This window comes from Pogona vitticeps, chromosome 5 (assembly GCF_051106095.1).
Source record: "Pogona vitticeps strain Pit_001003342236 chromosome 5, PviZW2.1, whole genome shotgun sequence".
In the NCBI taxonomy this organism is placed as follows: domain Eukaryota; kingdom Metazoa; phylum Chordata; class Lepidosauria; order Squamata; family Agamidae; genus Pogona; species Pogona vitticeps.
The window spans coordinates 61,407,766-61,430,592 of NC_135787.1; the positions used below are offsets into that span (position 1 = coordinate 61,407,766).

General features: G+C 40.7%; 1 protein-coding gene across 6 annotated transcripts in view; it reads right to left on the reverse strand.

Annotated features, from left to right (window-relative positions):
- The window catches only part of ACSL1 (acyl-CoA synthetase long chain family member 1), a 50,914-nt gene that overhangs the window by 6,524 nt on the left and 21,563 nt on the right, over nucleotides 1–22,827 (reverse strand). For 3 of the 6 annotated variants that reach the window (XM_020802638.3, XM_073001392.2, XM_078393909.1), the window contains exons 3-15: nucleotides 21,240–21,354; nucleotides 20,992–21,056; nucleotides 20,025–20,126; nucleotides 15,240–15,339; nucleotides 14,508–14,686; nucleotides 11,139–11,171; nucleotides 10,961–11,012; nucleotides 10,153–10,226; nucleotides 8,599–8,676; nucleotides 5,971–6,105; nucleotides 5,605–5,739; nucleotides 2,292–2,387; nucleotides 1,135–1,207 (exon numbers count right to left, since the gene is read on the reverse strand). In XM_020802638.3, the coding sequence (XP_020658297.3) occupies nucleotides 1,135–1,207; nucleotides 2,292–2,387; nucleotides 5,605–5,739; nucleotides 5,971–6,105; nucleotides 8,599–8,676; nucleotides 10,153–10,226; nucleotides 10,961–11,012; nucleotides 11,139–11,171; nucleotides 14,508–14,686; nucleotides 15,240–15,339; nucleotides 20,025–20,126; nucleotides 20,992–21,056; nucleotides 21,240–21,354 (1,237 nt within the window). Of the gene's footprint in view, nucleotides 1–1,134; nucleotides 1,208–2,291; nucleotides 2,388–5,604; nucleotides 5,740–5,970; nucleotides 6,106–8,598; nucleotides 8,677–8,717; nucleotides 8,796–10,152; nucleotides 10,227–10,960; nucleotides 11,013–11,138; nucleotides 11,172–14,507; nucleotides 14,687–15,239; nucleotides 15,340–20,024; nucleotides 20,127–20,991; nucleotides 21,057–21,239; nucleotides 21,355–22,827 lie in introns of all 6 variants that reach the window. The other 3 variants (XM_020802630.3, XM_078393908.1, XM_078393910.1) reach the window with 1 other exon arrangement.

Sequence of the window (22,827 nt, forward strand, 5' to 3'; positions counted from 1 at the left end):
TCAAAATGGCTAATGATGCTTTGGCACTTGCAAGATTGACTGGTTTCTTCTTCTACCACGAGCTCACAGACAAATAGTTTCTACCATATATTAGGCAATGGGCTAGAATTAGATAGCAAGGAAAAATCAGGGTAACAACTTTGCCAGAAGGTCCATATGATAGGATACAAGCTTCCATCGTGACAGCACAGAAGGTGGGTAGGGAAGAGACATTTGTCTGTTCTAACTAATTACTGTATGCATCTTTCTAGGCTTGTATTCTCAGAATTTGATTCCCTTGATTCTCAGAATTCCAGAAGCTATTCTGAGTACTTCTACATATAAGAGAGAAAACAAGTGGCTTTCTGTGCTCAGACTGCGCATAAGCCTCATTAAAAACAAAGAAAATGACATGCTAGTTGTCTACTCTGATAACTAAATACACCCTTTCTCCAAAACGTGTAAATGCGTGCTTAGACAGACTTGTTTAGCTGCATAGGCCAATAACTACTTCTAGAAAGGACAATGTCTGAAAGATGGGAAGGGTTTCATCCATTTCCACCACTTCCTTCTTATAATACAGATATGCCACAAATGATCAGCAGGAGGCATGTTAGTTATGTGCTATCAAGTTGGAACAGACTTATAGCGACCCTAATAGGGCTTTCAAAGTAAGTGTGGTATATAAAGAGCGTTTTTACTAATTCCATTTCTCCCACGAGTTTCTGCAGCCAATTAGGGATTTGAACCAAGGTCTTCAAACTCCTAGTCTCTATGCACTACACCCCACTGCATACCTCGTAGGCAGTTAGATGTAGGCAAAGAAGTTGTGTCACCTGGTTGCGAGGCTACTACCCTGTTTCCTGATCCTGGGACCCCAAATGATATTGGAATATCCATCCCCACCCAGCAGTACTACTGGTCAGTGGATTATTTTAGTTCCATCTCTGGGGACCCAAGACTGGGAACCACTAGGCTTACAATAAGGCAACGCGATAAAACACAATAACCCTAGTCAGTTAGAAAATGAAATTTCTTCAGAACTGCTTCCCATGTCCCATAAAGTCATATTTCCCAACATCCTCATTTAGTTCTTGAATGAACTCATTGTCTTATACTGCTTTAAAGTGCTACAGAAGTTATAGAAGCCCCTACCAGCAGTCCAGTCACCAGGTATTGTTATGGAACATCCAGCTGTGCATTCTGTCTGTCCATAACCTTCATAGAACTGTGAAGCAAAACACAGAAGTCAGTTATTGGAGCTTTTCCAGCTGGGCCTCTGTCCTTGCTGGAACATTATTCTGCTGTTCTCATAACAAAAGGCAATTTTCAGGACCACCATGTGCAAAATCCTTGGTGGTCCACTATAGTTAAACCACCCATAGTTTTTCCAACTTAAAATAGTAACTAGTCTACAAAAGCCTTATAGTTTCTCTAGGACATTTGAACAGATATCCAGTATTATCATATGGAAGTGTCTTCCAAAAAAAATCCTGCAATTTAATATAAACATAGCATCCCCTCCCAGACCCAATATTGTTCTCAGGGCCAAACAGATTACCTTATGGAACAGTGCATCTGTCTACCATGGGAACAACAGGAGTAGATAATTTCCAGTAGGAGGCATTCTAACCAAAAGCAGTCCTCTTCAGGATGGTTAAATGGACATAAATAGCCACCATAATCCCACCCTGATTTAAAGGTTATTGTTGTTGTTTATCGTTAAGTCATGTCCAACTCTTCGTGACCCCATGGACCAGAGCACGCCAGGCCCTCCTGCCCCACTGCTCCCAGAGTTTGGTGAAATTCATTTCGGTAGCTTCGATGACACTGTCCAACCATCTCGTCCTCTGTCGTCCACTTCTGCTCCTGCCTTCACACTTTCCCAACATCAGGGTCTTTTCCAGGGAGTCTTCTCTTCTCATGTGATGGCCAAAGTATTGGCGCCTCGGCTTCAGGATCAAGTTATTAGCACATATTTCCCACAAAATGGTTCTTCTCTACAAGTTAAAATTGCTTGTGTTTGGGGAGGGATTCTTAAAGAGGACTTCAGTCCGAGTATCTGAAAGTGACTTCACATGCCACCGGGAAGAGTAAAGTACAAGTTTCTCACTGTTGAATTTTCACTGCTTGTCAGTATGTGCCAGGTGAACATGCAAAATTGTTTCCCTTTCCTGCCTTCATCCAGTCAGTCATCTACAGTGTTTTGTAGGTGGGGTTTGATCCTTTATTTTGACAACCAAGTATGACATTCTTGCTCTTGCCATAGAAAGCTTGAAATATAACTTTGGAAAAGAACAAAATAAGCTCACCTGACAACCAAGAGCTGCTCTTAGGAACGTCAGTACATTTGCAGAAACAGGAGCTGCCCCTGTAACCATTAGCCTGACTTTTCCTCCCAGGTTTGCCTAAAGGGGGAAAAAAAGGAAGAAAAATAGTGGGCCATGGTACCTTCACATCAACAGGCAGTTTCAGGGAAGGAAACGATCCCAGTGAATGACACATGTCATAGTTTTGATATATGTCCAAAAGTGAATTATATGAATATAGAATTATATGAATAAAATGAATTGTTTCTCAATGAAGTATTCATCTAACATGTCCAATAAATTGCTGGCCACCCTGTTAATACACCTGCTAGAAAAGCCCTGTTTAGATTATCTCTTTATCTTTTCACATAGTTTCTTCCATAGCTCATTATTGCATTTTTATGTCTAGCTGATGTCTCTTAGAATAACCAGCAGCTCAACCCACTGTCTGCTTGGTTCACTCTGTTTTTGACTCAGTATTGGATTTCAACCCTGTGTATATATGAAGGTATAAGATTTTATTAATAAGAAATTAACTATTATTGTAATAGAGTAGGCATTGTTCTCCTATGCTATTTTGAGCTGACTGATAATAAAATTTAATTAAAACAAACAAAAAAACTTGCTAGAAAAGCCCCAGGACAGTCTTTAAGGTTAATAGCAAGTCCAACAATCAATATTAGGCATCCTTCAGTCTCGAGAGACTACGGTAACGTGCTCTCCATGGAGGACTTCGAACAGCGTCTAATGTGGCTGAGGAGGCTAATTTGAGAGTGACAGTCCCTTCCACACTGAAGACAAATACAATCTGTCCCCTGTCCAGCTCCCTGATTTTGCTGCTTTCGGGTCTGCCTCTTTGCCTTGCCCAGCTGGACAAGGGTCTCTTCAAATTGGGAGAGGCCAACAATCAATATGGATCATAGAGAACTGAATGTACAGTATTGGTAGAGTCTAACTGGCAAACCTGTGCCAAGAAAAGAAGAGGCAGACTAGCTAAAGGAACTCCTCCACCAGAAACTAGGCACTGGGGCTACCAAATGAAAAGAATCCCAGTTGGTACAGGCGCACTCTGATTTTTCATCTTAAAGCAAATAACTCGCCCTGTGCAGCTTGTGGAATTTATTATTTTCCTACCTAATGGCTTCGGAGGAAAGGAATAATAAATTGAAGTGGCCAAGGAAATAAAAAGCTGTAATACCATGCCCATTGGCCAGTTCATTTAGCAAGTTATTATGTGTAGAAAGGTTAATTACCTTCTCTCTGACATACACTCATCATGTCAATGAATTATGTCATGAATGATCATGGATGATAACCAATAATTATATTAGTGTCCGTGAATGGGAGGCACTGTAGTGTAATAGAGTGTTGAACTGGGACTTGGGAAAGCAAAGGCAAAAATTATAAATAAACAAATAAGATTGTGTCCTTGCTCAGATAGAAAACTCTCTGTATGACCTTGGGCCAATCACTCTGCCCCTCAGCCTGATCTACATCACAGGACTACATCACGGTAAAATGGGGAGGAGAGAAGCCTCCTGTGGTGCATTGAGCTGGGGGGGGGGAAGAGAAGCAGGACATAAATAACTAATAAATAAATGAGGAAGTCAATTGCAATCTACAAAAGCTCAACTGAAATATGCTTTTTATCATCTTAAATGTGATGCAGTACTGTTTGTTCATTTTGTTGTTGTTAATAATAAAAAAAGGTAACTAGTTAGTCAGCAAGAAATTTGTAGAGAGATTAGGGACCTTTCTGTTTTGTTAAAAGTACTGATATAGAAGACTCCAACTTATAAGGGTTCACTTTACACCTTCTCCTCCCACTATTACAATCATTCCAGTATTACCCAAACCTCCTGACAGTATAAGTCACTTTTACTATCACTGTGACTGGTATATTTATATCTCTGAGCATAACAGTGGAGAAGCAAGAAAAGGGAGGAGAGAAGGAAAAGTGAGCCATGGGGAATACCCAGCCAAGAGAGAGAGAGCGAGGAGGTGGCTTGGAGCCATAAGACAGCACTCAATAATTAGGCATAAAAACTCACCAGGAACTAAAACCCAATTTCACATTGAGGCTAATGGGAAAACAGGGTGTGATCTGAGACAGGGGTCTCCACTAATAATATAACTCATTTCCTAGGGAATGGAGCTTTACTCATCAAACTAAACATCAAGCAGAAAAATGACTGACTCAACTGAAGGGACAATCCCAGATCTGATTATTTAACACTACATGTTTTAGAAGTCTGTAATACACAGTCTATTCAGACATGCTCGCCTGTTTCTAGACAAGAGGAATAAATGCATTACATGATCCATTAACTAATTAAATCTCTGGAAGTTGAAGTCTGGAGTAGCAGAGTACAGGATGAAGGGTGTGCTTGTTCTCCACAAGAAACCCCTGCTTCACAGAGGCCAGGAAGAAATGTGCTGCTTTAGCCCTTGATATCAGTTTTCAATTTGCAGCAAAATAATATTTTCCTCCCCTGGAAGGAAGCATTGAAACATAAATTTATCCCAATTCTAATTTGCAGTGAGATATAGTGGTGCCTTGACTTACGAACTTAATCCGTATTGGAACGGTGGCCATAAGTCAAAACGTTCGTAAATCTAAGCAGCATTTCCCATAGGAATTCATTGAAAACCAATTAATCTGTTCCAGCTATTTTTTTGTCCTTATGTCAAGGCACGGTTCATAAGTCAAAGCATTAGTTCCCATAGGAGCTAATGCAAAGCTGGTTAATCCATACTCTACCACTAGGGGGAGATTTTTTCCCTTCCTTTGACCTAAGATGAACTTAGGTCAAAAAAAGGGCAGACGTTGTTTTTTTCATTCATAAGTCAAAGCTCCGTTCGTAACTCAAAGCAATATTTCACATCCAGAGCTATTCGTACCTCAAAACATTCGTAGGTCAGGGTGTTCGTAAGTCAAGACACCACTGTAATTTGAAAGAACTATGATCTATTGTTAGATGCTTTGAGGAAGGACTCTGGTTTACCACTAGGTTAACACATGCTTTATACGTAGAATGCCCAGATTTAGTTCCCAGGCAGAGGCAAGGAAGACCCCTGGATGAAACACAGGAGAGCTATTGCCTTAGTGTGTAAATAGCATTGAGTTAAATCTATTAACATGGTTTAATGACTTTCTACATTCCTAACCATGTGTTCTCCCTCTCTCTTAATATAGGGCACATTTGAAACCAGGCAGCTTCTACCCTTTCTAAAGGACACATTATTTTCAACAGGGGACTGACAATTTATCTGAAAAGAGCTCCATCATGTATAAAAGCTTCACAAGTATATCTACCTGAATTTTACGGAAAATCATTTTATCCCACAGGCTATTATTCCGAATTATTCCACTTCTAAGTTCTGCCTCTTTCCTCTTGGAAGCGAAGTCCAATATCCACCGCTTAAATGAAGTGTTTGCTTGGCCAAAAATCTGGGAAAAGAAAAAAAAATCTGTCACATCTGCAGCAGCCATTGTCTCATTTCTTGGCCGAACACACACTTTCACAGCTTACAGACACCTCACAGGCAAGACTTTAAGGCATCATACTTGTAACGTTCACGTTAGTAGCTATAAGCAGGCCTACCATAGATAGCCCCAAGGGTGGTCTTTTGAACTTTTCAGGGCAGCAAGGAAATTCAGTTCAGCTGTTCATAGACTTACTTTGTCAAACATTCTGTTCAGCAGCCTTGGCACAACTGGAAATATTGTAGGCTGCAATGTTTTTAGGTCATCCATAAGCAGCCTGATGTCTCCCTGGAAAAATCCTATCCGAGCTCCATGGCAGAGAATCACACACTGCAGAATAAGACCGTAAAAGAGAATTAAAAGCAAAGCAAATCCATGTTGGTCATGCAGCTAGATTCGCTGGTCTTTAAAAATAAAACAATCTAACATTAATTTTGGTGTATTCTGTAGCAGTCTAACTTGTGACATCTTCCAGTACACCACAATTTTAACTGCTTACAAATATCCTATTTTACAGTTATTCCCTTTCTAGAAAGGAAATGGTATGCCACTTCACTCACTCTAAGCAATTCCTTTCTGTACTATAGAAATCATTTCTGCTTCTTTACTGGAATCCAACCCAGATGCTGGAGCATTGTTTGTTTGTTTGTTTGTTTATACCTTCACCACCTGGTAGATCAGTTACACATTTTCCTAAACTGTCTGTTTTTTTCTTTTAAAAAATATGGCTAAACGAATGTTTTATTGCACAATTCTGTAAGAGTCATCATGCAAGCAGTAGTAATATTTTGCTGGCTGTTCATCACACACCCAGTCATCTCTTGGCTATGCAATTCACTCCACGACCTGACAAATAAATAGCTAGCAAAAGGCAAAACCTGCCCTCACAAACACAATTTTTCATAATATGATTTTAACCTATATATGTGGGTGTAAAGGCATGAGACCATTCTATATTGTTTCATGATATTTAACATGTTGTTTACTGCGCTTGCTTGTAAATATATCTGAATATATTTTAATATAGAAAAATGCTTTCTACATCCCCAAAATAAATAGTTTACTTGTGGACCTGCATTACTCATAGTTACTGAGGTATGGAGGGGAGAACTAGAAAAAAGGAGCTGTTCCAGCACAAAAACAGATAGTGTGCTTGTTAACGCATCTGTTTGGTTTTTAAAATATTCTAGACAGGTATTCATTGATAAAGCTATATTCCCTCAGAAAGCATTCAGAGGACATTGGCTATAATGAGTTACTCAAGTTCTTGAAGTAAACAGAGTTGTGGCTTGGTGATTCATGTGACAGTGCCCCTCTCTGATGAGAGAGCTGTGCATTCTGGAACAAAAAGAACAGTTTTCCCACCTCCCTTCATTCTTTTAACAAGGAAGTCACTTATAACAGGGCTTTCGATAAAACCAGTGAATTCTGATCACCACAGCTAGATGCCACTATGGCTAAACCAAACTGTAGCTTAACTCCATTGCCTTTTTAATAGATAAGATATTTATCCTCTCCCCTCTCCAAAAAGATACTACTCAACTATGCTGTGCTTTTCAGAATCAAGACAAAGGAGAGGAATGGGAACATAGTATTAAGTGCTTTAAACTATAGGCATATGAACAGAAGAATTTTCTATTTACTTATCTTATTAAGGTCAGAAGAATTTTTTCCACTAGATATTAAATATAAAATATTTTGTATTTGTAAAGCCTATTTAGTGTCATAGGAGTAGCAGCAACTTTATTATCTTCCCCTCGCTTGTTTAGAGCTAGCCTTCTCTCCAAGATACATACAGGAATCATTCATGATACTAACCTTTCATCCTGCAAGTGGTCAATATGAACTTCTTCTATCATTTTAGTGAAACTTATATGTAAACACACCTAAACACAGTTAGCTTTATAGTGTTCAGTGTGCAAGTATCTCCACCAGAAAGTGGGTAACCACAAAACCCTGAAAGCTTATTTACATGCCTTAATGCAGCTTTCTCTTCTGCTGAGATCAGCAGAATCAATAGTAAGAAGGTGACAAAAGTCAATTTGTTAAAGTAACCTATGCAAGCTACATATTCATAAATTACATCATTTTTGATGTTCATGGAAAAAATGGTGTAAGAGATAAACCAAGCTGAGATGAAAGCTAACATTTTGAATTGAGGTCTGATTTTGGTTTGTTACAAGTCCCTTTAGCTTTACAGAAATCTTCCTTTTATATCTTGAACTAAATGACTCTACACAATTCAAAGATGTTAATTAATAGAACATGATTGCATATTTTATAGTATAAATATGCTAAAATCTTGTGTAGTTGCACCTACAGAAGGTTAACTGCATACCTTGCAATGGTTTTTCACCAACAATTAATTAGTACCCACTTGGATTTTCAGGCACGCATCAATCTATCAGACTGGTGTGTGCCTGAAAATCCAAGCAGGGATTCATTAATTAGAAGTGAGAACCCATTGTAGTTTACAGTTTGTCCTCTGCAATTGTAACGAAGCAACAGGATGTTGGCTATGGTGTTGTATAATGTTTCTTGTGATATGTTTAGAAGAAGTGATTGTTATCGGAGACTGTTACCAGTTTAAGAAATAAAATTTAGGTTATATTGCTTTTCTAACTATAAGTCATTCTTCTCAGAACTTGGGTCTCTTGCATTACAATCCCCACCACCATCACTCAACATGGTCAATGGGTAAATATTACGTTATCTGTTATCCTCAATAATATTTAAGGGTTAAGCTATTTCCTTAAGTACACAGCTGTACTTATTTGCAAGCAGGCTGACAAACATCGATCTCCCATTGAAAGACAGACTTACCTGGACTATCCTTTCAAACATATGTGCAAGAGGCAAATAGGAAATGTGTGTGTCACTGGGATTCATTACATATCCACTCTGCAAAAAAAGGAAATTACATAGGAAATAAAACTGCCTACCTCCACAACTCTTTCAAACATATGGGCCAGGGGCAAGAAAGAGATTAAGATATCTTCTGTAGAAGGAAAAACTGCTTTCTGCCATCAAAAGCAACAGTAAGAAAAAGAAAAGAGAAACCAATTACGGTAGAATCAAATTTATAATTTGTTCATTTAAAGAGATAGCCAGACTTCAACTGTACAGCAATCCACAGTACACAAACCCATATTCAATATTCACCTCAAAGCTCTTTCTTACTCAGGTTAAACATTCAATTTTAAGAACATATGGGACAAGTATAATTTATTTATTTTGTTATTGCTGCTAATATTGAGGCACGTGATAAAATCACAGAATTATTTTGTGCTCTATCCCACATGCAGTACATGCCAATTTAAAAACAAAATCTGTACACATTTATCAGAAAAGATGTTAGAAAGAATGCAACATTAGAGTAGTTAACAGACAATGGCCAGAATAAACTGAGGCAGCAAACTGCAGCTAATAACAAGGGGCTGGTTGTGTGACCAGTACAAGAACAGGCAAGTGACTGATGCCTTGTTAATTGAATGCTACAACTAATGCAATTGTACTTATTCTTCCATAAAATCCCAATAGGATTCTAACCATGATCTCACAAATCCTATAGGTCAGTGATTCCCAACCTGAGGAATGTGTAGCCCTAGACATACAAACCAGGACCTTTAGGGGTACACAAAATTTTTGAATAATGGCAGTAAAAAGGCATATACGCGAAAAGAGTAAATCACTTAGTTCTGTCCTGAACAATGAGGAACCCCTCGGCCTCTTCTTTCCTCGCCCACCATGTGGAAGGCCAGCCAATTGGCTTTCACTCCAAGGCAGGGCCTATTCTTGTTCCACCACTAACCCGAGGGCTTGTGCTGCCTGCTCCTTCCCTATTGGCAGCAGTTTGCACTGCACAAAATTCCCTATGGATTTTAAACCCTTCACTGGTGCACCCATGCAGATTTCCAGGGGCATCGAGGAAGCAGCCTGAAGACAAGAGGGTGGAGAGTCCCTCCTAGCCCCGGCCCCAATATGAAGGGTACAATTTATGGAAATGGACTGCCAAGGGATATGCAAGTGAAAAAAACGTTAGGAACCACTGCTGTAGATGAAGATGACATTCAACAAAGTCCAGTCCAATTAAAGTCCCACTATGAAGTATGTGATACCAACATCTGTGCTGAAAGTATTTCTCCCTCCTGAGAAAACTCAGCACAGCCATATCATTAAAACTGAAGGGGACAGTTAAGTACACAACTACAATGCAACTTACAGAAACTTTAACAGTGAAAATTGTCTGATGTCAGAAACCTAATTATGCCAGGCTTCAGAAACACAGAGACTATACACAATGAAATATTTCAGTGTCTAATTTCCAAAGAGGCTACAGCTGAAGTCTTAGTATATTTTAAAATCAGCAAATATTACCTCTGTAGCTTTCACAAATGCTGACATATTGCTCACTATATTTTGGTGAGTAAGCATTGCTCCTTTTGGATTTCCTAGAGGGGAAAAGGTTGTTAAAATGTACAGTAACAGAGTTCTGCAGACACTGAATTACTAAATGCACTCCTAAAAAGTGATTTTTTCTGTTTATCTGATTTTTCTGTTATTTCCCTCTATTTATTCTCTATTCTATTTTATTGTATTTGTTATAATATGGTCTATGTAATATTTTGTATTATTATATTGTTTACATTATATTGGAAGCCGCCTAGAGTGGCCTTATAGGCAAGATGGGCGGGGTATAAACCAAATAAATAAATAAATAAATAAATAAATAAATAAATAAATAAATAAATAAATAAATAAATAAATAAATAACTAACTGACTGATGAATCCAGACAAGGAGTTGCACTATACTTCTATTTCCGTCAACAGCTTATGAAAGGATATCCATAGGATATTTTAAAGGCTAGAAAAATTTACTAACCATACAACATTTACATCTTTCTCAGAAGCTTGTACATATGATCAAACACTTAGTCTCACAATAATTTACCAAAGTACCTTTTTTATAGTAATTAACAATGCTTTTCTGCGTTAGATTGCAAACCAAATATCTCAGAATGGCAAGTCACTCACACTAAAGTGTGCAGCTTAATTTATGAAAGATTAATAGAACTCGGTTCACCACAAATGTTTACGTTTATCCTCCATGTGATTTAAAAGGAATGCCTCCCATGGACAGATTTTGCTTCCACCCTAACTTAACTCTAAGTGCTGCCAACTTACCTGTAGTTCCACTGGTGAAACAGACTATGGCTAGGTCTTCTGGTTTTGGAAGCTAAAGACAAGATATTGATTACTAGTATTTTAGCTTTTAAAAGAAGAACAATGTAGATATGGTTTATGATTACTGACTTTAAACTATACACTATTTCAAATGTATTAAAATCTGCATGGTACTTACTACGGGTTTGTGTTTGTGGGCTCTTCCCAATGCCTTTTTTTGAAAAAAGGAAAGAAAAATAGCAAGTTAATCAGGAACCTAAAGACACCTTCACAGTTGTCAGAGCATTCATTATAAGTCCTTTCCAAGAATGACTATTTTCCAGTGGCCAAAATCCTGTTCTATAATCACACCTGCATGAGGGTGGTGAGATGTGAGCAGCAAGGCAGATTTTTTTTGTAATTAAATAGTATCTGTTTCTGTTCCACAGCTCATCTGATTCTCACACAATCTGTCTCATTGTGTGCAAACTGTGCCTATTCCAGAATGGAAATTATTGAAAATCTTTCCCACCAGTAATAACACCACCCTCATGCAGGTGTAATTTACAGCAGCGGTCCCCAACCTTCTTGGGACTGTGGACTGGCTGAGCCTCTGAGGAAGGCAGAAACCCCCCCCCCGTTCTTGCACAGGTGCGCGCACGCGCTCTTGGGCACATGCGTGAAGCAGTGGGGGAGCGCGCATGCACCCGCCAGTGTGAGTGCTCCCCCACCCCTTCACGCATGTGGCAGGAGTGCCTGCACACCTGTGTGCATGCTCAGGCGCATGCGTGAAGGGGTGGGGGAGTGCTCACGCCGGCGTTGGCATGCGTGTGTGTGCGCAAAGCAGCTGTGGGGAGGGGCGTGCGTGGGGGGAGGTCTGTCTCCGTGGCCCAGTCCAGCTCAGGCCACAGACTGGCACAGGGCCGCAGACTGGGGGTTGACAACCTCTGATTTACGGAACAGGATTTTGGTCAGCCACTAGTTTCTGACCAAGACTAATTCTTTTTCGAACAGAGATGTTATTCATATCTGTTTCAAAGAGAATTAGTCTTGGTCAGAAACTAGTTTTATTTAAGAGCTTGTAAATGTTTTTACTTAAGAGCTTGTAAATGTTTTTACTTAAGAGCTTGTAAACATTTGCACATTTTCTTTTTTTAAAGAATGAGAAAAATAACTCAGTTTCAGGTATTGAAGTCTGGCAAAGATTATCATCGGAACTAAACAAAGTCTTCAAATTCTTATATTCTGCTTTATTTGGTGAAGTAGAACTGATTAACACTTTTAGTTACCACACAGTACACTTGTTTGATCAGATGCAACATTTCAAGAATAATCTAGATTAGCACTGATACACTATTGTCCACTGATACTAACATTCATCTTGGTCCATGCACTGGAAAAGTAAATGAAACACAACAAATTCTTAACTGCTTACTTTTTAAATTACCTCTTCCACTGTAACTACAGTACATTAAGTTCTTAATGCAAGTAATAAATGAAGCAAAAGTCAAGCTGATAGTATAGCATTCAAAAGTCAACAGAATGCCCTCTGGTTCAACTTTCTGAGGACACTAAGATGTGATAAGGATAAGTAAGGAAAGAGGAATGACAAGAATATGATATGACTCAGACTTCCACATCGGAGGTACTAGAGTGAATTCCTACATTGGCCACTAGAATAAGGTCACAGAGATCCAGCGTAAACAGGTTCCCAGGGGGATAAAGAAGGATAAGCTAACCTTTTTCCAGAAATAACATCTGTGCTGCTAACAAATATTAACTCATTTGGCTTCTATTTTTGCAATTACATTTTCCAAGATGCTAAGCAGAGGATCTGTAGCTGCTCTTCTTCTGTCTGGTCACAATGGTAATCCTTAATTAATACAAAGGGGACTGAGCATCAGACTGCTCCCATAGCTACCATGTCACCCTAAGAAGTGTCAGGCATGCTCCAGATTTTGCAACTACACAATAGTTTAAGCAGTTGAAAACATATAACCATCAGCTCTGCTAGGTAAGTTAAGATACTCAGAAGTGGGTATCATTTAATGTTATATCATACAGATGTTAAAGACTCTGAGAAATTATCTTGCCCCTCACTCACTGACATAGATTCTAGCTGAATGTTTACTGACAATTGCATTACAGACCCTTAAGAATCTGGAAGTTGAGTCATGGCAACTGGAATTCTTTCTTATTAGGTTGAAACATTTCACTATTCATTCAAGTAGCTCCTTCAGTCTGAAGAGTGTTAGTAGGAGACCCCTGATATATCCTCCACATTGGTCTCACTTCCCCCTGGTCTGAATAGGCTCCTTAGATGGACAATGGACAGCAGTGGGGATGAGTGAAAATCCCACCTCTGCACTCCTTCTCCACCCATTGTCATGGGTTGTTAACAGGCATTATCAGTGTTTTTCTGGTGGGTGTGGTCCTGATCTTTCAACCTAATAAGAAAAAGGCCCAGTTGCCATGACTCAAACTCCAGATAACCTCACCTGGATGACTGAGAATCTTCACAGATAATATCCTTAAGAAGTGCAATAAAATACAGTGGTGCCTCGCATTGCGACGTTAATTCGTTCCGCAAAAATCGCTATTGAACGAAAACGTCGCTATGTGATATTAAAAAGCCCACAGAAACGCATGAAAACCTGATTAATGCATTCCTAGAGGCTTAAAACTAACAGTTCAGCGAAGATCCTCCATAGCGCGGCCATTTTCGGTGCCTTTTAAGCGAGGAATCCGTCCCAGAAAACAGCGGGCAGCCATTTTGAAACCGCCAATCGGCTGTGCGAAAATGGTCGCTTTGTGATGATCGGTTCCCGAAGCAGGGAACTGATCATCGCAAAGACAAATTCCCCCATAGGGAACATCGCAAAGCACCACTGTATAAAAAAGAAATTTAAAAAAGAAACAGAGCCATGTGGCTTTCTTGCAAAGTCCAAAAATGAGCTTGAATACTCAGTTTTTTGGACCTTTAAAATGTAATTAAAATATGAGCTTTCAAGTCCTGCATGGCACAGTAGAACAAGGGGCGGGGGGCAGAAACACAATATCATCCTGAATAGATTCTTAAGCTGCAGTAAAAATAAAATTCAAAGACAGACAACTGCAAACTTGAAAAACTGGCTTCGTCTTGTGGTATTAGGTTTCAACTGAGATGAGATGCCAATATACACATTTCATATAGTGCCACGCTGTGTATACAATAAATTCAGATTTTTGTTACAATGATATTTTATGAATTAGGACTAGAGAGATTCACTTGAATGCTTATGAAGTTCAGTTACTTTAAAACTAACAATGTTTGAACCAACTGTATTAGATTGTGTTATCTCCAGTCTTAGCTAATGTTTACAATCATCTATCTGTTGTGAAATATCAGGTGCAATTTGTAACCTGGCCAGAAGGTCCTGTCTTTATTGTGCAAAATCTTACCTTGATCATTTACTCTGTTGGTCAAAGAACATTATTTTGTAACTAGCTAAAGTTTGCTCCTGCCCTGACTTAAGGCAGTTAGCTTTATGATTAGAACTTGAGGCTATCCAGAAACTGCTTGGCTTACCTCCATTTCTTTCAGAGTGATGATGTCCACTCCAGACTTCTGCCCACGAGCCACAAGATCAGTGTCAAAGGGGTCCATGATCACAATAGTTTTGAGGACTGACACTTCTCCCTTCTCTATGCTATCCAGCAGAAGCTTAGCTTTTTCAGGCTTATCACAAAAAACCAAAGCTATGTCAGCTAAATTGGAAAGAAAGAAATCAGATATGCTTAGTTTTAGTCAAAATCATCTTACACTCTAAGAGGGTCCATTCTAATCTGCATATTGTACATCCAGTTTGCACTTCATTTTGCTGCAGAGAATCTGAGAAGGGTTTTATGTGGAAGATTATTAACAAGACTATTTAAACTGCTGCTTCTCCTCTACTATTCTGACTCCAGAGAATACCAGAATCTCTCAATTCAGTTCTCTTTACTCTGAGAATTCTTGCTTCTGCCCAGTTCACTAGAGCAGTGATTCCCAGCCTTGTGTAATCCAGGTGTTCTTGGACTGCACCTGCCAGAAATCCCAGCCAGTTGGTGGTGAAGGCTTCTGGGAATTACAGTCCAAGAATGCTCAGGGCTGGGAAACACTGCACTCCTTGATATTCTGCTGCTATTGAAGCTTTCACAAAAATCGTTTATAGTTGCAAAATTAATTATTTCCAGTACTTCCGAAGGTCTAGAGAAGCTTCTGAGTAATGACGGTATTGGAGATAAATCTATTCAACTGTTCAAAAATCTAAAAACATACCTTTATTTACAATATAAGTGATAGCTTCTGTTCCAAGGGTATCATACAGGGGTACAGCTGCTATAGAGTAAGTGTAACATCCTTGTTCAATAATAACCCACTGCAACAAAATGCAAAATAATGAACATGTTTGGTTTGAATATTTTCAAAATCAACATTAAAACATTGGCTTAGGTTTAAAGGTCTTAAGCAATTTGTTTTCAAAGCATGCTGCAGAAATTAATGGGGAGTACCCAGCAGCAGCACGAGATATTCCAGGTGTGAGAGGAAAGACGAGTTTTCCAGCATAGCAAATATGTAGACTGTGAATATCACAAGAATGTACACATCTCTAAATACCAGTATACACATTTCTGGGAAAAATTGTCCAATCAAGTTTCCCAGAAGTGTTTACCTGCTGAAAGTTGAATGTACTAAACTAGTGTTATTAAAGTTTTTCATTCAAGAGCCTGGATAGTTGTTGCGCCACACAAAGTCAAGGTTTTGTTTTGTTTGCAAAATAATCTTCTTTCACATGAAGTGATGGCCACAAAAATGCAAAAGTTATACTAATTTTTCTACATTTTTATTCAGCATCTGGGCTTTTAAAAGACTGATATGTGTATGTTTTAACAGACCAAAATATGGGGAAGGATGTTGAGAATAAGTTAAACATCTCCTCAGTTGATTGATTACACTGTGGTTGACCTCTATACTTCCATATCCAAAGGTGCAGAATATTGGCAAAGGCAGGATTAGTTTTTATGCACATTGTGACCTCAGGCAAAGAATCTGGGCATCTTAGGCTAGATGTAACCCTGTTACTACAAACACTGAACATAGGAGCAGAAGCAACTAGAACAGCAGCTAATGTTTAGAAGTCAAATTCTGTGTTCTTGATGACATATGTGTGAGGAGGTGCAGGCGGAAACCCCTAGCAAGTCATCTGGCTCCAGCACACAAGTATCCAGCAGCTGGGAGGAGGTTATGTTTTCTCAGGATCAGGCCCATGCAGCTGGAAAAAAAGCCAGTCCCCTGATGAGAAACAGCTGGAGGAGGCAGAGTTAAGGAGAATAAAAGGGCATGACATGAAAGGCACAGTATAATTGCCTAACTCCAAAGAGGAGGATGGAAGAGAGGAGAATACTAGTACAGTAGTTGTCTACAAATGTCTTGTTCGTTTGCTTGTGAAAGGAGTCAGATACAAGTGACTTGCCACATGCTTGGACAAGGCTATGTTAGACTGGACTCTGCCACAGCCCTGGAGAGGCAAGTGACAGGCACAGTGAGGGAACGGGTGCATAGAGACAAGCTGCAGAGCTTGACCTCTTTTGCTTATCTATAAAATTAGACATCCTTCACTCTCGAGAGGCTATGGTCACGTGCTCTGTATGGAGGACTTGGAACAGCATCTAGTGTGGCTGAGGAGGCAAATTCAAGAGTGACAATCCTTTCCACACTGAAGACAAATATAATCCATCCCCTGTCCAGCTCCCTGATTTTGCTGCTTTCGTGACTGCCACTTTGCCTCTTCTTTTAATTGTTTAGAATGGAGAGGCTGGAATGGGGGGACACCAAACAATTGCTCACCACACTTCCTAGAAGGCACAATGGGAGATTCCGAGCAAGTAGAAACAATGACCCTTTGTTGAGAAGTCAAGACCCTCTGGGGGACTAACTCTGAAGGGCATAAATAATCCAATCCTTATTGCAACCAGTTATTCTCTACCACTAAGGCAGTGGTCGGGAAACAGGGGTCAATTACCCCAAATGGGGTAAAAGTGAAAATCCTGGGGGTAATGAGCAGAGCGCTAACCTCCAACCCTGCAGCCAAACCTCAAATTATAAGCCACCTCTCCCTGTTACTTCCTGGTTGCAGCAGGCACTCGTAAATTCTCTGTTCGTTCAGAGATCAGAGATAAACCTGCTTAATTGGCTACAGCTGTGGAATAGCCCCGAGCAATCAATCAATCCGAGGCTTTGAATGACCGCTTCCTCTGGAAATGAATGCAAGCAAGCAGGACGTGGGAAAGGATCAAGTTAACAAGGAAAAGGAAGGTACGAGAGACCAAGGGCTTCATCAAACTTATTTAAATGGATGGAGAAAATGGATGGAGAAAATGGATAGATGGAGGATGGGTGGGGGGACGTGTGTGTGAGAGAAAAAGATTGACTCAAAACTATGAAAAAAGCAACAGGCAAGGCTTGAATTAAGGCAGGAAAAAAGGGGGGAGTGAGGGAGGGTGGGTGGGTGGGTGGGTGGATGTGTATTTGTGTGTGTGTGTGTGTGTGAGAGAGAGAGAGAGAGACTGACTCAAAACTATGAAAAAAGGAACAGGGAAGGCTTGAATTAAGGCAGGAAAAAGGGGGAGGGAGGGAGGGAGGGTGTGTGTGTGTGTGTGTGTGTGTGTGAGAGAGAGAGAAAGAGAGAGAGAGAGAGACTGAAAACTATGAAAAGAACAGGCAAGGCTTGAATTTAGGCGGGGGAAAAGGGTGGCTTCATCAAATACAGTGGTGCCCCGCATAGCGACGTTAATCCATTCCAGGATTAACGTCACTATCCGGAAACATTGCTAAACGGAACAAATAACCCCATAGGAACGCATTAAACCCTGTTTAATGCGTTCCTATGGGGCAAAACCTCAACGTTCAGCGAAGATCCTCCATAGGGGCGGCCATTTTCGGTGCCTCTTAAGGGAGGAATCCCTCCAGAAAACAGGGGGCAGCCATTTTGAAACCGCCTATCAGCTGTTAAAAAAGCATTGCTTTGCCATGATCAGGGAACAGGTAACAGATCATGGCAAAGCACTGCCAACCAGCCAGCCAGCCAGCCTGGGAGACACCGGGCATCCTTGGGCGCGGGGCGAGCGAGGGCTTGGAGGCAGCCGCCGGGGGTGGGAAGGGGCGGGCCACCCACCCGGCACTCGCTCACCAGCCAGCTAGCCAGCCTGAGAGACACCGGGCGTCCTTGGGCGGAGGGCGAGTGAGGGCTTGGAGGCAGCCACCCGAGACGGGAAGGCTCTCTCCGAACCACCCCTCACTCCCGTGTCCACCGCCGCCGCCGGTCAGCTGGGGGAAGGTACGGGGAAGGGATGGCTCCCCCCATCCTCCTGAAGCCGAAGCCGGCATTTTCGACGAGCTCCGGAGGATGGGGAGGGGAAGCCCTTCCCCCCCATCAAGCCGAAGCCGGCATTTTTTATGAGCTCCGGAGGATGGGGAGGGGAAGCCCTTCCCCCCATCAAGCCGAAGCCGGCATTTTCGACGAGCTCCGGAGGATGGAGAGGGGAAGCCCTTCCCCCCATCCTCCCGAAGCCGGCATTTTCGACGAGCTCCAGAGGATGGGGAGGGGAAGCCCTTCCCCCCCATCCTCCCGAATCCGAAGCCTGCATTTTCACACCACTCCGGAGTATGGGGAGGGGAATCCCTTCCCCCCCATCCTCCCAAAGCTGGCCCGAAGCCCCGCCTATCAGCTGTGCGAAAATGGGGTGTACGGGAAAAATCACAAAGCGATTTTTCCCCAATGAAAACATCGTTATACGATCGCTTTTGCGATCACAAAATCTTAATCGGTATGCGGATTAGTCGTTAAACGGGGCACCCGTTAAGCGAGGCACCACTGTACTATATCATTTCCTTCCTTTCAAATCGAGGGGCTAATGTTGGCTTATATAATTTTTTTGGAGGGGTAAAAGGTAAAAAAGTTCCCTGACCCCTGCACTAAGGGGCAGAATGAAGAAAGGGAAAAGAAGGATGATAGCTAGAGAGGGGGGTATTCGGATATGAATACACCTGCACAGGTGCAGATAATGAGGGTCGAGCCTCCTGGAGCCAGACTGAGCACTCACGATTCTGCCACTACTGCGAATGCTGTGGTCCCTTCATATCTCTCTGTTGCTCATGATGGATTAGCCACTCTGTGACCTGGCAGAGAGGCTCACAATCCCGCCTTCTGCCAGCAGTGGCTAAGCCATCATGAGCAATGAAGCGATAGGAATGGACTGTGGCATTCGTGGCAGCGGAGGAATTGTGAGTGGCCGGACTGGCTCCGGGGGGCTGGACCCTCATTATCTGCACCTGTGTATATGAATACCCCTAATGCTATTGATAGCCCTCTGCTCCTTTGTGCTGGGGGTGGAAAACAACCACATGGTTGACCTTTTCAGTGCCTGCTCCATGTTAGTCATGTTTCTTCCATCCTATGGAATGTTGTGGTTGCCAAAAGCAGCTTCTTACGGAAGCATTTGTCAATATATTAAAGTTTCTTATTTGTATAAAAAACTTAATGTGGCATAAAGCATTATAATGCAGGTAGTTAGGATTCCGTAGTAAAGGCATCTCCAGCATTATAAGATACTGTGAGAAGCCAGCTAAGTCAAGACTAGCCCCAAAACAGAAATGGGGAGCAGATGGCCCAATCTGTGTTGCAGGACCAGCAGCTCTCATAATCTCCTGCTATTTATGCTAGCTAGGGCGGATAACAATTGAAGGCCAACAACATTTGGAGCGTTAAACTTCCCTCAACCCTGCCATTAACACTCATCTCCCTCCTTCAATCCAGAATATCACCCTCAGACACAATCAGCACTAGAGACAGCAATAACTCAAGGAAACTTGAGCAAATGAGTCAAAACATGAACTCCACAGGGAGGCAAGTCTCATCTCAAGCATCATTAACCAGGCTTGGCCCTCTATAGCTCAAACCTATCTAATGAAGTTGCACCCAGGGATTTACTTTTGATGAACTTACAAAGTTATATCTACTCAATTCTTTACACAAGATTTACGAGTCTAAATATACTTGGTTACCTCAGGCCTGTTCTGTGAGAAGATTCCAATGAACTGGTCAGGAGATGGTTTGAAACCTCTGTTGAGAAGTTCTGAACCAATACATTCTGCTCTTTCTGCAACCTGCAGTGAGGTATGTGGAAATATAAAAGTTACTAATTCTGTGCCAGTGTGTACTAAGCATTTAAGATCTCAAAATTTCCATTTCACCCAATTCAATCTCTTCACTAACATTCAGCCATTTAACATATTTCACTCAGATGAAGGTGTGGACAGCACTTAAAACAAGCCACATGCTAACAGGTTTGAACAAAATAATGCATAAACAACTGAAAATAGATTAATACTGTACTACATAGTACTAATATCAATTGAATCCTTGTCAGAGCCGATAACTGTGATGGGCATTCAGTTGTATTTAATATGAACTTTGTAACTTACTTCAGTTTTAAATTGCTTCAATAAGACTGTGGCTAGTTGATAACTTGTTCATCTCTAGATACAACCACCCCCTGAAAATCCTGCCCCCTTCTACAGGAGCATCTCATGCCACCTGGGATCACGAGGTGACCCCCTGGGTGGATTTTTCCATTCTTGTGGTGGGGAAAAGAGATGAAAGGAAAATTTCCTTCTGCTTTGAATGCTAGTCAATATTCTTTGTATAAGACATAGACAGGTTATAAACTAAGTGAGTGTACAGCACAAAAAGTCTGAATGCCAGGCAAATGTACCATAACCTCCAATTTAAACCCAAAGAAAACAATCTACTTTAAACTAAGTATTCAGGAACTGAATATATCAAAAACCCCTAATACAACATTTTTAAATCTTACAAAATGGCTGCAGTCCTATACCTACTTACAAAGAAACAGGTCCATCTAAACTGAATGAAACTTCATTCTGAGTAAACACTATAGTATTATGCCATTAAATCACATAGGCAATTGATTAACAACACAGCAGCCATGAACAGAATTATGCCAATTACCTCTTTGTAAGAGATCCACTCATATGGCTGATTTGGTTTCCTTACACCCAAGCAAGGACCATTGTCTACAAAGAAATAAAAGTTTAAAGGCCTGAATAATTTCAGCAAAACTCATACATAGAAGATATTCAGTGTTACCCCAGTATCAAGTGGCTCATTTAAGAGTTTTTACACTGAAGTTGAAAACTAGGGTACTCTTTCTTCCAAGTGCCCAGGAGCTGCAATTCCCCCCTTTCCTGAATACTCACTTGACAGATGCATTCCCCTTTGGAAGACATCATAAACTGTTCTCACATCATCATAGTAGTACATTATTGGCTCGTTGCTCTCAAGCAATGACGACCTACGGGCAAACTCTTCACCCTGTATAAAGAAAGATACAAGTTACACTCTTGTTTCGTGGAAGCCTTCTGTGCTTTTTCCTTTGTATTGTGATAGTAATAGCCAAATGATCAGACTGCTGAAACAATTCATCATACAGTATTAGGAAGCAGGCCAAGGAAGGAAATATTGGACAGCTAACAGCTAGCAAGTCAGTTTCTATCTCATATCATTCTTAAATATGATGCTGAGCAATATCAATTATTGTTACTTTTAAGTTCCTGCTGTAAAAGCAACCATAAGGGCAAAGAGCCCAAACAGATAGAATGCTTTGATCTCAGAGGCTCCATCCCATTAAAAGCCATGCCAGCCTTTTGCACATAGGAAAGATGTAATGGCAAAGTCTATTTTTGGCTATTTTCCTCCTCTTTCTCAGGGCTTCTATTTTTTGCTTCAGACGGGAACATGTAGTTGGGTTTTTTGATCAGGAGCTATGGATTCTTTTCCTCCCTGTCAACTGTTTTACCTCCACCATTCTTTCTATTCTCTTGGATAATCTAGTAGATTTCCCATTGGAAATAAGTCACTGTAGAAAACCACAAAGTTGCTAAGTATGGCTTGAAGTAGAATCCAAGATTGGATCTTCCTAATGATGCTGAAATGTTGTCAATGACCTCAGTGGATGAGTTATCGTTCCTTCATCCAATAGCTCTGGAAATGTACTTCTGAGTTCACAGGTTTGTAGCTCAGCTTGCTGTTGTTCAATGTATTTTTGGGCGCCATTCCTTAAACGCATTGAAGAGTACTTTGGATGTACACATATACTAACTACAGAACTGGTAGTACCATTCCCATTAACTTGTTTGAGTAAGAGAAACAAACTGAACCTACAATTGTGCAGTAGCCTTTGAACACAGGGATTCACTAGTTAGTGCAAATCATGAATTTCTCATAAGTACATTAGGAACCAGAAGTCTCTGGATAGTTCAGTGATTTATGTATCTGGCTGCAAAGCCAGAGGTTGGGAGTTTCATTCCCCACTGTCTTCTGCATTTTGAGCCAATCCATGTGGTGTTGGGTAGCCTGTATAGTCCCAGGATGCCCCCAGAAGAAGGGAATGGCAAATCACTTCTGAGTACCTCGAAAACCTCAAAAAAAGGTCTCCATAAACCAAAACTTACTTGATGGCACATGATAATTATTCTTACTAGAAACCAGATGGAAATTGGTAAAACAAGCAGGAAAAAAACAGCTCTAATATTTTGTTTTTAAAGTTTTGTAAGAAACTGCTTTCTAAATAAATTATATATTTTGTCCATCTAGCCCAGTAGTTCTGAATCTTAGGTCCCCAGATGTTCTTGGACTACAACTCCAAGAAATTCAGGCCAGCACAGCTAATGATGATAGCTTCCAAAATTTTTAGTGCAGGAACATCTGGGAACCCAATGCTGGAAACCACTGATCTAGCCCAATACCATGAACATGAATGAGCAGCATTGTTCAAGGTTTCAAGGC